This window comes from Salvelinus fontinalis, chromosome 38, assembly GCF_029448725.1.
Source record: "Salvelinus fontinalis isolate EN_2023a chromosome 38, ASM2944872v1, whole genome shotgun sequence".
NCBI classification, from domain to species: Eukaryota; Metazoa; Chordata; class Actinopteri; order Salmoniformes; family Salmonidae; genus Salvelinus; species Salvelinus fontinalis.
Window position 1 is genome coordinate 3,452,567 of NC_074702.1, and position 13,963 is coordinate 3,466,529.

The 13,963-nt window shown below is 46.9% G+C and overlaps 2 protein-coding genes across 5 annotated transcripts in view; both read left to right on the plus strand.

The window, feature by feature from the left end:
* LOC129837519 (NIPA-like protein 2) overlaps positions 1-13,963 on the plus strand; it is a 35,222-nt gene that overhangs the window by 4,152 nt on the left and 17,107 nt on the right. The window lies entirely within an intron of this gene.
* LOC129837518 (uncharacterized) lies at positions 1,578-3,116 on the plus strand. The gene has a single exon (XM_055903753.1). It carries the CDS (start codon positions 2,255-2,257, stop codon positions 3,023-3,025), a length of 771 nt encoding a protein of 256 aa, XP_055759728.1. The 5' UTR covers positions 1,578-2,254; the 3' UTR covers positions 3,026-3,116.

Below are 13,963 nucleotides of genomic sequence, written 5' to 3' on the forward strand. Positions count from 1 at the left end.
GCGTCAGGGAAAGGGTCTTGACCCCTCAGCCACATTCCTCCCAAGTGTTTTGTGTCTAGTGCAGGAAGTTCATGGCCAGTGAGATAATGTCAGTAGCTAGCAGCTACTTCCTGGGCATTTACAGTATCTCGGAAGCCAACACACAGTTTGTTTTGAGTAATTTGTGTGGTTTTCTCTGTTGGACCGTGAGGAGTTCTCTAAACCCCAGCGGTACCTGTTTTTCAAGGCTGAGATTGGAATAAATGAAACACTATATTGACATGGTTTATTTCTAGTCATCTTGGAAACCCTGACTTTCTGTTACATGCCTCTGTCCACGAGAGATGCCATGTCTAGTGGCTCATCTCTGTAACCTCTGGGGTCATGTAAAGCCTACAGAGTACATGATGGCCTCTTGTCCTCCATTCCCCTCTGCACACAGATACACCACACCCGCTGCACACAGATGCACCACACTCTCTGCACACAGATGCACCACACCCTCTGCACACAGATACACAACACTCTCTGCACACAGATACACCACATCCTCCTCTGCACACAGATACACCACACTCTCTGCACACAGATACACAACACCCTCTGCACACAGATACACCACACCCTCCTCTGCACACAGATACACCACACCCTCCTCTGCACACAGATACACCACACCCTCCTCTGCACACAGATACACCACACCCTCCTCTGCACACAGATACACCACACCCTCCTCTGCACACAGATACACCACACCCTCCTCTGCACACAGATACACCACACCCTCCTCTGCACACAGATACACCACATCCTCCTCTGCACACAGATTGTGACGGCCCTGAATATTTCTGAACCGTCTCAGTGCTTCTCCTTCTAATAGGGCGCTTCCCCTTTAATTCCCCATTAAATAGCCAGCATCAGCTGCGCAAAGGTGAAGTTGTGATTGAGACATGAATGAGGATGTGTACTACCTTCAGTTCATGAAGCTTCGCTATTACGTTTGTTTGTTGCCTTACAGTGGGTTTTGTAGCCTTAAAACGAGTTTACCCAGGATTGGATCCACTCTGTGCGTCTGTGGACTACAACTCTCCGTTGGTTTTCGTGGCCTTTTCTCCGCTGGAGATCTGTTGGCGGATTGTCTGACTGACCAACTGACTACAACTTTTTGTACACGGTATTTCATTTGTTTGGGTGATGTATACTGTGATTTATGTAGTTGTGAGGACGTATTATTCTTTGGTTCATCTTTGATACGCTTTATATTTGTGTTGCAAAATAAGTGTGATTTTGAGTGTATGAATATACTGGTTCTACACTACAGACAAACGTTGCGTGACTAAGGTCACTTGAGTCACTGAACTCATTTACCGGGCTGGACTCTTTTTATGCCCGAGGTACAGGACATTTCTAAATGATCATAAGTGCATTGATTTGTTATATTGTTGAGTGTGGGTGTGTGTGATCATTTATGTTGTTAATACAACCACGCAAAATAATACACTTGTTTGAAGTTCTTTCCAATGTTTTAAGGGGTTTATGAAAAGTATATTTCCATCCTTACTTTTAATAAGTCCTTTGTATTGGTGTGACTTGACGGACCAGATGGGACTCATTCCCTCCCAAACTAAAAGGAGAAACCAATGTTTTCTCTGGTAGGCTCAACCTACCTGGCACCCCTAGAAATAACCTCAAGTCAAAACCGTTACAAGATGCACCACACTCTCTGCACACAGATGCACCACACTCTCTGCACAGATACACAACACTCTCTGCACACAGATACACAACACTCTCTGCACACAGATACACAACACTCTCTGCACACAGATACACCACACCCTCTGCACACAGATACACCACACCCTCCTCTGCACACAGATACACCACACCCTCCTCTACACACAGATACACCACACCCTCCTCTACACACAGATACACCACACCCTCCTCTACACACAGATACACCACACCCTCTGCACACAGATACACCACACCCTCTGCACACACATACACCACACCCTCTGCACACACATACACCACACCCTCTGCACACAGATACACACCCTCCTCTGCACACAGATACACCACACCCTCCTCTGCACACAGATACACCACACCCTCCTCTGCACACAGATACACCACACCCTCCTCTGCACACAGATACACCACACCCTCCTCTGCACACAGATACACCACACCCTCATACTCATCTTACCATCCATCCCAGGCAGGGAATTCTGTCAGCCATGTTGTCAGGGGGGCCTGGGCAGAGATGAGGACTGAGGTGAATTCTGTCAGCCATGTTGTCAGGACCTGGGCAGAGATGAGGACTGAGGTGAATTCTGTCAGCCACGTTGACAGGGGGACCTGGGCAGAGATGAGGACTGAGGTGAATTCTGTCAGCCATGTTGTCAGGGGGACCTGGGCAGAGATGAGGACTGAGGTGAATTCTGTCAGCCATGTTGTCAGGGCCTGGGCAGAGATGAGGACTGAGGTGAATTCTGTCAGCCACGTTGACAGGGGGACCTGGGCAGAGATGAGGACTGAGGTGAATTCTGTCAGCCATGTTGTCAGGGCCTGGGCAGAGATGAGGACTGAGGTGAATTCTGTCAGCCATGTTGTCAGGGCCTGGGCAGAGATGAGGACTGAGGTGAATTCTGTCAGCCATGTTGTCAGGGCCTGGGCAGAGATGAGGACTGAGGTGAATTCTGTCAGCCACGTTGTCAGGGCCTGGGCAGAGATGAGGACTGAGGTGAATTCTGTCAGCCATGTTGTCAGGACCTGGGCAGAGATGAGGACTGAGGTGAATTCTGTCAGCCATGTTGTCAGGGCCTGGGCAGAGATGAGGAGTGAGGTGAATTCTGTCAGCCATGTTGTCAGGACCTGGGCAGAGATGAGGACTGAGGTGAATTCTGTCAGCCATGTTGTCAGGGCCTGGGCAGAGATGAGGACTGAGGTGAATTCTGTAGAGATAGGAGAAGAGACTGTTCTGCAGGAGAATGTGTGTGCTGTAAGGATTGAACAGCTGGCAGCTCTGAGATAACTCAACACCCCAGCCTCCTCCCTGCTCTCCCTTCCCTCGTTCCCTCCCAGGTCAGAGGTCACGGATCAGCCCATCTCTCTATCCCTTCCTCCATCCCGTCACAGTTCTCCATTGTCACGTAGCACAAAGAAACACGCTGTCCGCCCCCCTGGACACTGAGACAGAGTGAGAGAGAGGGGGAGGAGAACATCAGTCTCATTCTGTTCTGTCACCTCTTCAGACCCGGTTAGACCCAGAGAGTGAGAGCGAGTGGGGGAGGAGAACATCAGTCTCATTCTGTTCTGTCACCTCCTCAGACCCGGTTAGACCCAGACAGAGAGAGAGAGAGTGGGGGAGGAGAACATCAGTCTCATTCTGTTCTGTCACCTCTTCAGACCCGGTCAGACCCAGAGAGTGAGAGAGAGTGGGGGAGGAGAACATCAGTCTCATTCTGTTCTGTCACCTCTTCAGACCCAGTCAGACCCAGAGAGAGAGAGAGAGAGTGCTGCTTCCTGCATCCTCTCACTCACATTACTTTAAGCGGCTTGTGTTAGGCCCTAAAGAAAACACTCTGCGGTAGAACACTCTGGGGTAGAATGTTAGAACACTCTGAGGTAGAATGTTAGAACACTCTGGGGTAGAATGTTAGAACACTCTGGGGTAGAATGTTAGAACACTCTGGGGTAGAATGTTAGAACACTCTGGGGTAGAATGTTAGAACACTCTGGGGTAGAATGTTAGAACACTCTGGGGTAGAATGTTAGAACACTCTGGGGTAGAATGTTAGAACACTCTGGGGTAGAATGTTAGAACACTCTGGGGTAGAATGTTAGAACACTCTGGGGTAGAATGTTAGAACACTCTGGGGTAGAATGTTAGAACACTCTGGGGTAGAATGTTAGAACACTCTGGGGTAGAATGTTAGAACACTCTGGGGTAGAATGTTAGAACACTCTGGGGTAGAATGTTAGAACACTCTGGGGTAGAATGTTAGAACACTCTGGGGTAGAATGTTAGAACACTCTGGGGTAGAATGTTAGAACACTCTGGGGTAGAATGTTAGAACACTCTGGGGTAGAATGTTAGAACACTCTGGGGTAGAATGTTAGAACACTCTGGGGTAGAATGTTAGAACACTCTGGGGTAGAATGTTAGAACACTCTGGGGTAGAATGTTAGAACACTCTGGGGTAGAATGTTAGAACACTCTGGGGTAGAATGTTAGAACACTCTGGGGTAGAAAGTTAGAACACTCTGGGGTAGAAAGTTAGAACACTCTGGGGTAGAATGTTAGAACACTCTGGGGTAGAATGTTAGAACACTCTGGGGTAGAATGTTAGAGCACTCTGGGGTAGAATGTTAGAACACTCTGGGTAGAATGTTAGAACACTCTGGGGTAGAATGTTAGAACACTCTGGGGTAGAAAGTTAGAACACTCTGGGGTAGAATGTTAGAACACTCTGGGGTAGAATGTTAGAACACTCTGGGGTAGAATGTTAGAACACTCTGGGGTAGAATGTTAGAACACTCTGGGGTAGAATGTTAGAACACTCTGGGGTAGAATGTTAGAACACTCTGGGGTAGAATGTTAGAACACTCTGGGGTAGAATGTTAGAACACTCTGGGGTAGAATGTTAGAACACTCTGGGGTAGAATGTTAGAACACTCTGGGGTAGAATGTTAGAACACTCTGGGGTAGAATGTTAGAACACTCTGGGGTAGAATGTTAGAACACTCTGGGGTAGAATGTTAGAACACTCTGGGGTAGAATGTTAGAACACTCTGGGGTAGAATGTTAGAACACTCTGGGGTAGAATGTTAGAACACTCTGGGGTAGAATGTTAGAACACTCTGGGGTAGAATGTTAGAACACTCTGGGGTAGAATGTTAGAACACTCTGGGGTAGAATGTTAGAACACTCTGGGGTAGAATGTTAGAACACTCTGGGGTAGAATGTTAGAACACTCTGGGGTAGAATGTTAGAACACTCTGGGGTAGAATGTTAGAACACTCTGGGGTAGAATGTTAGAACACTCTGGGGTAGAATGTTAGAACACTCTGGGGTAGAATGTTAGAACACTCTGGGGTAGAATGTTAGAACACTCTGGGGTAGAATGTTAGAACACTCTGGGGTAGAATGTTAGAACACTCTGGGGTAGAATGTTAGAACACTCTGGGGTAGAATGTTAGAACACTCTGGGGTAGAATGATAGAACACTCTGGGGTAGAATGATAGAACACTCGGGGGTAGAATGATAGAACACTCGGGGGTAGAATGATAGAACACTCTGGGGTAGAATGATAGAACACTCTGGGGTAGAATGTTAGGGACAGAGTTAGAACACTCTGGGGTAGAATGTTAGGGACAGAGTTAGAACACTCTGGGTAGAATGTTAGAACACTCTGGGTAGAATGTTAGAACACTCTGGGTAGAATGTTAGAACACTCTGGGTAGAATGTTAGAACACTCTGGGTAGAATGTTAGAACACTCTGGGGTAGAATGTTAGAACACTCTGGGGTAGAATGTTAGGGACAGAGTTAGAACACTCTGGGGTAGAATGTTAGGGACAGAGTTAGAACACTCTGGGTAGAATGTTAGAACACTCTGGGTAGAATGTTAGAACACTCTGGGTAGAATGTTAGAACACTCTGGGTAGAATGTTAGAACACTCTGGGGTAGAATGTTAGAACACTCTGGGGTAGAATGTTAGGGACAGAGTTAGAACACTCTGGGGTAGACTGTTAGGGACAGAGTTAGAACACTCTGGGGTAGAATGTTAGGGACAGAGTTAGAACACTCTGGGGTAGAATGTTAGGGACAGAGTTAGAACACTCGGGGTAGAATGTTAGGGACAGAGTTAGAACACTCTGGGGTAGAATGTTAGGGACAGAGTTAGAACACTCGGGGTAGAATGTTAGGGACAGAGTTAGAACACTCTGGGGTAGAATGTTAGGGACAGAGTTAGAACACTCTGGGGTAGAATGTTAGGGACAGAGTTAGAACGCTCTGGAGTAGAATGTTAGGGACAGAGTTAGAACGCTCTTGGGTAGAATGTTAGGGACAGAGTTAGAACGCTCTGGGGTAGAATGTTAGGGACATAGTTAGAACGCTCTGGGGTAGAATGTTAGGGACAGAGTTAGAACGCTCTGGGGTAGAATGTTAGGGACAGAGTTAGAACGCTCTGGGGTAGAATGTTAGGGACAGAGTTAGAACGCTCTGGGGTAGAATGTTAGGGACAGAGTTAGAACGCTCTGGGGTAGAATGTTAGGGACAGAGTTAGAACGCTCTGGGGTAGAATGTTAGGGACAGAGTTAGAACGCTCTGGGGTAGAATGTTAGGGACAGAGTTAGAACGCTCTGGGGTAGAATGTTAGGGACAGAGTTAGAACGCTCTGGGGTAGAATGGTTAGGGACAGAGTTAGAACGCTCTGGGGTAGAATGTTAGGGACAGAGTTAGAACGCTCTGGGGTAGAATGTTAGGGACAGAGTTAGAACGCTCTGGGGTAGAATGTTAGGGACAGAGTTAGAACGCTCTGGGGTAGAATGTTAGGGACAGAGTTAGAACGCTCTGGGGTAGAATGTTAGGGACAGAGTTAGAACGCTCTGGGGTAGAATGTTAGGGTCAGAGTTAGAACGCTCTGGGGTAGAATGTTAGGGACAGAGTTAGAACGCTCTGGGGTAGAATGTTAGGGACAGAGTTAGAACGCTCTGGGGTAGAATGTTAGGGACAGAGTTAGAACGCTCTGGGGTAGAATGTTAGGGACAGAGTTAGAACGCTCTGGGGTAGAATGTTAGGGACAGAGTTAGAACGCTCTGGGGTAGAATGTTAGGGACAGAGTTAGAACGCTCTGGGGTAGAATGTTAGGGACAGAGTTAGAACGCTCTGGGGTAGAATGTTAGGGACAGAGTTAGAACGCTCTGGGGTAGAATGTTAGGGACAGAGTTAGAACGCTCTGGGGTAGAATGTTAGGGACAGAGTTAGAACACTCTGGGGTAGAATGTTAGAACGCTCTGGGGTAGAATGTTAGGGACAGAGTTAGAACGCTCTGGGGTAGAATGTTAGGGACAGAGTTAGAACACTATGGGGTACAATGTTAGGGACAGAGTTAGAACGCTCTGGGGTAGAATGTTAGGGACAGAGTTAGAACGCTCTGGGGTAGAATGTTAGGGACAGAGTTAGAACGCTCTGGGGTAGAATGTTAGGGACAGAGTTAGAACGCTCTGGGGTAGAATGTTAGGGACAGAGTTAGAACACTCTGGGGTAGAATGTTAGAACACTCTGGGGTAGAATGTTAGAACACTCTGGGGTAGAATGTTAGAACACTCTGGGGTAGAATGTTAGAACACTCTGGGGTAGAATGTTAGAACACTCTGGGGTAGAATGTTAGAACACTCTGGGGTAGAATGTTAGAACACTCTGGGGTAGAATGTTAGGGACAGTTAGAACACTCTGGGGTAGAATGTTAGGGACAGTTAGAACACTCTGGGGTAGAATGTTAGGGACAGAGTTAGAACACTCTGGGGTAGAATGTTAGGGACAGAGTTAGAACGCTCTGGGGTAGAATGTTAGGGACAGAGTTAGAACGCTCTGGGGTAGAATGGTTAGGGACAGAGTTAGAACGCTCTGGGGTAGAATGTTAGGGACAGAGTTAGAACGCTCTGGGGTAGAATGTTAGGGACAGAGTTAGAACGCTCTGGGGTAGAATGTTAGGGACAGAGTTAGAACGCTCTGGGGTAGAATGTTAGGGACAGAGTTAGAACGCTCTGGGGTAGAATGTTAGGGACAGAGTTAGAACGCTCTGGGGTAGAATGTTAGGGTCAGAGTTAGAACGCTCATGGGTTAGAATGTTAGGGACAGAGTTAGAACGCTCTGGGGTAGAATGTTAGGGACAGAGTTAGAACGCTCTGGGGTAGAATGTTAGGGACAGAGTTAGAACGCTCTGGGGTAGAATGTTAGGGACAGAGTTAGAACGCTCTGGGGTAGAATGTTAGGGACAGAGTTAGAACGCTCTGGGGTAGAATGTTAGGGACAGAGTTAGAACGCTCTGGGGTAGAATGTTAGGGACAGAGTTAGAACGCTCTGGGGTAGAATGTTAGGGACAGAGTTAGAACGCTCTGGGGTAGAATGTTAGGGACAGAGTTAGAACGCTCTGGGGTAGAATGTTAGGGACAGAGTTAGAACACTCTGGGGTAGAATGTTAGAACGCTCTGGGGTAGAATGTTAGGGACAGAGTTAGAACGCTCTGGGGTAGAATGTTAGGGACAGAGTTAGAACACTATGGGGTACAATGTTAGGGACAGAGTTAGAACGCTCTGGGGTAGAATGTTAGGGACAGAGTTAGAACGCTCTGGGGTAGAATGTTAGGGACAGAGTTAGAACGCTCTGGGGTAGAATGTTAGGGACAGAGTTAGAACGCTCTGGGGTAGAATGTTAGGGACAGAGTTAGAACACTCTGGGGTAGAATGTTAGAACACTCTGGGGTAGAATGTTAGAACACTCTGGGGTAGAATGTTAGAACACTCTGGGGTAGAATGTTAGAACACTCTGGGGTAGAATGTTAGAACACTCTGGGGTAGAATGTTAGAACACTCTGGGGTAGAATGTTAGAACACTCTGGGGTAGAATGTTAGGGACAGTTAGAACACTCTGGGGTAGAATGTTAGGGACAGTTAGAACACTCTGGGGTAGAATGTTAGGGACAGAGTTAGAACACTCTGGGGTAGAATGTTAGGGACAGAGTTAGAACGCTCTGGGGTAGAATGTTAGGGCCAGAGTTAGAACACTCTGGGGTAGAATGTTAGGGACAGAGTTAGAACGCTCTGGGGTAGAATGTTAGGGACAGAGTTAGAACGCTCTGGGGTAGAATGTTAGGGACAGAGTTAGAACGCTCTGGGGTAGAATGTTAGGGACAGAGTTAGAACGCTCTGGGGTAGAATGGTTAGGGACAGAGTTAGAACGCTCTGGGGTAGAATGTTAGGGACAGAGTTAGAACGCTCTGGGGTAGAATGTTAGGGACAGAGTTAGAACGCTCTGGGGTAGAATGTTAGGGACAGAGTTAGAACGCTCTGGGGTAGAATGTTAGGGACAGAGTTAGAACGCTCTGGGGTAGAATGTTAGGGACAGAGTTAGAACGCTCTGGGGTAGAATGTTAGGGTCAGAGTTAGAACGCTCTGGGGTAGAATGTTAGGGACAGAGTTAGAACGCTCTGGGGTAGAATGTTAGGGACAGAGTTAGAACGCTCTGGGGTAGAATGTTAGGGACAGAGTTAGAACGCTCTGGGGTAGAATGTTAGGGACAGAGTTAGAACGCTCTGGGGTAGAATGTTAGGGACAGAGTTAGAACGCTCTGGGGTAGAATGTTAGGGACAGAGTTAGAACGCTCTGGGGTAGAATGTTAGGGACAGAGTTAGAACGCTCTGGGGTAGAATGTTAGGGACAGAGTTAGAACGCTCTGGGGTAGAATGTTAGGGACAGAGTTAGAACGCTCTGGGGTAGAATGTTAGGGACAGAGTTAGAACACTCTGGGGTAGAATGTTAGAACGCTCTGGGGTAGAATGTTAGGGACAGAGTTAGAACGCTCTGGGGTAGAATGTTAGGGACAGAGTTAGAACACTATGGGGTACAATGTTAGGGACAGAGTTAGAACGCTCTGGGGTAGAATGTTAGGGACAGAGTTAGAACGCTCTGGGGTAGAATGTTAGGGACAGAGTTAGAACGCTCTGGGGTAGAATGTTAGGGACAGAGTTAGAACGCTCTGGGGTAGAATGTTAGGGACAGAGTTAGAACACTCTGGGGTAGAATGTTAGAACACTCTGGGGTAGAATGTTAGAACACTCTGGGGTAGAATGTTAGAACACTCTGGGGTAGAATGTTAGAACACTCTGGGGTAGAATGTTAGAACACTCTGGGGTAGAATGTTAGAACACTCTGGGGTAGAATGTTAGAACACTCTGGGGTAGAATGTTAGGGACAGTTAGAACACTCTGGGGTAGAATGTTAGGGACAGTTAGAACACTCTGGGGTAGAATGTTAGGGACAGAGTTAGAACACTCTGGGGTAGAATGTTAGGGACAGAGTTAGAACGCTCTGGGGTAGAATGTTAGGGACAGAGTTAGAACGCTCTGGGGTAGAATGGTTAGGGACAGAGTTAGAACGCTCTGGGGTAGAATGTTAGGGACAGAGTTAGAACGCTCTGGGGTAGAATGTTAGGGACAGAGTTAGAACGCTCTGGGGTAGAATGTTAGGGACAGAGTTAGAACGCTCTGGGGTAGAATGTTAGGGACAGAGTTAGAACGCTCTGGGGTAGAATGTTAGGGACAGAGTTAGAACGCTCTGGGGTAGAATGTTAGGGTCAGAGTTAGAACGCTCATGGGTTAGAATGTTAGGGACAGAGTTAGAACGCTCTGGGGTAGAATGTTAGGGACAGAGTTAGAACGCTCTGGGGTAGAATGTTAGGGACAGAGTTAGAACGCTCTGGGGTAGAATGTTAGGGACAGAGTTAGAACGCTCTGGGGTAGAATGTTAGGGACAGAGTTAGAACGCTCTGGGGTAGAATGTTAGGGACAGAGTTAGAACGCTCTGGGGTAGAATGTTAGGGACAGAGTTAGAACGCTCTGGGGTAGAATGTTAGGGACAGAGTTAGAACGCTCTGGGGTAGAATGTTAGGGACAGAGTTAGAACGCTCTGGGGTAGAATGTTAGGGACAGAGTTAGAACACTCTGGGGTAGAATGTTAGAACGCTCTGGGGTAGAATGTTAGGGACAGAGTTAGAACGCTCTGGGGTAGAATGTTAGGGACAGAGTTAGAACACTATGGGGTACAATGTTAGGGACAGAGTTAGAACGCTCTGGGGTAGAATGTTAGGGACAGAGTTAGAACGCTCTGGGGTAGAATGTTAGGGACAGAGTTAGAACGCTCTGGGGTAGAATGTTAGGGACAGAGTTAGAACGCTCTGGGGTAGAATGTTAGGGACAGAGTTAGAACACTCTGGGGTAGAATGTTAGAACACTCTGGGGTAGAATGTTAGAACACTCTGGGGTAGAATGTTAGAACACTCTGGGGTAGAATGTTAGAACACTCTGGGGTAGAATGTTAGAACACTCTGGGGTAGAATGTTAGAACACTCTGGGGTAGAATGTTAGAACACTCTGGGGTAGAATGTTAGGGACAGTTAGAACACTCTGGGGTAGAATGTTAGGGACAGTTAGAACACTCTGGGGTAGAATGTTAGGGACAGAGTTAGAACACTCTGGGGTAGAATGTTAGGGACAGAGTTAGAACGCTCTGGGGTAGAATGTTAGGGCCAGAGTTAGAACACTCTGGGGTAGAATGTTAGGGACAGAGTTAGAACGCTCTGGGGTAGAATGTTAGGAGCAGAGTTAGAACACTCTGGGGTAGAATGTTAGGGACAGAGTTAGAACACTCTGGGGTAGAATGTTAGGGACAGAGTTAGAACGCTCTGGGGTGGAATGTTGGGGACAGAGTTAGAACGCTCTGGGGTGGAATGTTAGGGACAGAGTTAGAACGCTCTGGGGTAGAATGTTAGGGACAGAGTGAGAACGCTCTGGGGTAGAATGTTGGGGACAGAGTTAGAACGCTCTGGGGTAGAATGTTAGGGACAGAGTGAGAACGCTCTGGGGTGGAATGTTGGGGACAGAGTGAGAACGCTCTGGGGTGGAATGTTAGGGACAGAGTTAGAACGCTCTGGGGTAGAATGTTAGGGACAGAGTTAGAACACTCTGGGGTAGAATGTTAGAACACTCTGGGGTAGAATGTTAGGGACAGAGTTAGAACGCTCTGGGGTAGAATGTTGGGGACAGAATTAGAACGCTCTGGGGTAGAATGTTGGGGACAGAGTTAGAACGCTCTGGGGTAGAATGTTAGGGACAGAGTTAGAACGCTCTGGGGTAGAATGTTAGGGACAGAGTTAGAACACTCTGGGGTAGAATGTTAGGGACAGAGTTAGAACGCTCTGGGGTAGAATGTTAGGGACAGAGTTAGAACGCTCTGGGGTAGAATGTTGGGGACAGAATAGTCAGGAATGAAGGTGGAACTTCTTGTGAGTTTTTGAAACAACTGCAGAGTCTGAGTCGATAACAAAAACATGATCGTTATCTGCTGTTACATGTAATCTGTTGCTGAAATATTGACCTCATTATGCAGGTTACAAGTATCAGATGGCCTCCTCCTGTACAACACCTGGACATACAGTAATTCACAGTCCGTGGATTAGGAGATTATAGTAGATATCTGTGTGTTGTTGGATACAAATGTTTCTCTTTAGTAGTGGAACGTCTTCCAACTGGGCAGTCTATTGTAAGGAGCACCCTGACCAGAACGGACCTGCCAGGTCATGTTTGCCAAGTAGGACACTCCCTAGTGTGCCAGCCTGCTTGTGGCCTTTGTTATGTTTGCCCTTCCTGCTACAAGAAAGCCAGACCTCTGTTCCCTCTGAGTGAATGTGAATGGGTTGATGAATACTACTGGGCAATTCCATGTAAAAGGAGAAAGCCAGACCTCTGTTCCCTCTGAGTGAATGTGAATGGGTTGATGAATACTACTGGGCATTTCCATGTAAAAGGAGAAAGCCAGACCTCTGTTCCCTCTGAGTGAATGTGAATGGGTTGATGAATACTACTGGGCATTTCCATGTAAAAGGAGAAAGCCAGACCTCTGTTCCCTCTGAGTGAATGTGAATGGGTTGATGAATACCACTGGGCATTTCCATGTAAAAGGAGAAAGCCAGACCTCTGTTCCCTCTGAGTGAATGTGAATGGGTTGATGAATACTACTGGGCATTTCCATGTAAAAGGACCCATGAGAACCAACATGTGAAGCTCATAGGAACATGTTAAATTGATTGTCAAATGAAAGCTAGGAGTCTATATATATATTTTTATGAATTAAGGCATATATACATTCAACCATTTTCCATCCTAAAAAATGTAAAAGATGGGAAAGGGGTCAACATAAAAGTCTTCTAAGATATTTTTAGAAATACATTAAAACAAAATAATATTGAAGTAAAGACGCCTGACAACTAAAATCAACATATTTAAAACCGAACAAAAATATAAATGCAACAATTTCAAAGAAAGAAATGAGTCAATTGAAATAAATTAATGAGTCCCTAATCTATGGGTTTAACATGACTGGGAATAGAGATATGCATCTGTTGGTCACAGATCCCTTCAAATGAGGGAGGGGGTGTGGATCAGAAAACCAGTCAGTATCTGGTGTGACCATCATTTACCTCATGCAGCGTGACACATCTCCTTCACATAGAGTTGATCAGACTGTTGATTGTGGGGAATGTTGGGTGACATGTCTGGTGAGTATGCAGAGCCATGGAGGAACTGGTCCCTTCAAATGAGGGAGGGGGTGTGGATCAGAAAACCAGTCAGTATCTGGTGTGACCACCATTTACCTCATGCAGCGTGACACATCTCCTTCACATAGAGTTGATCAGACTGTTGATTGTGGGGAATGTTGGGTGACATGTCTGGTGAGTATGCAGAGCCATGGAGGAACTGGTCCCTTCAAATGAGGGAGGGGGTGTGGATCAGAAAACCAGTCAGTATCTGGTGTGACCACCATTTACCTCATGCAGCGTGACACGTCTCCTTCACATAGAGTTGATCAGACTGTTGATTGTGGCCTGTGGAATGTTGTCCCCACTCCTCTTCAATGGCTGTGTGAAGTTGCTGGATATTGGCAGGAACTGGAACATCCAGAGCATCCCAAACATGCTCAATGGGTGACATGTCTGGTGGGTATGCAGGCCATGGAAGAACTGGGACATTTTCAGCTTCCAGGAATTGTGTACAGATCCTTGTGACATGGGGCGGTGCGTTATCATGCTGAGACATGAGGTGATGGCGGCGGATGAATGGCACCACAACGGGGCCTCAGGATCTCGTCACTTTCAAATGACCATAGATAATATACAGTTGTTTGTTG

Bases quoted from the DNA above. Each gene is read 5' to 3' on its own strand.
- LOC129837518 (XM_055903753.1), top strand. From the start codon at position 2,255: ATGAGGACTGAGGTGAATTCTGTCAGCCATGTTGTCAGGACCTGGGCA.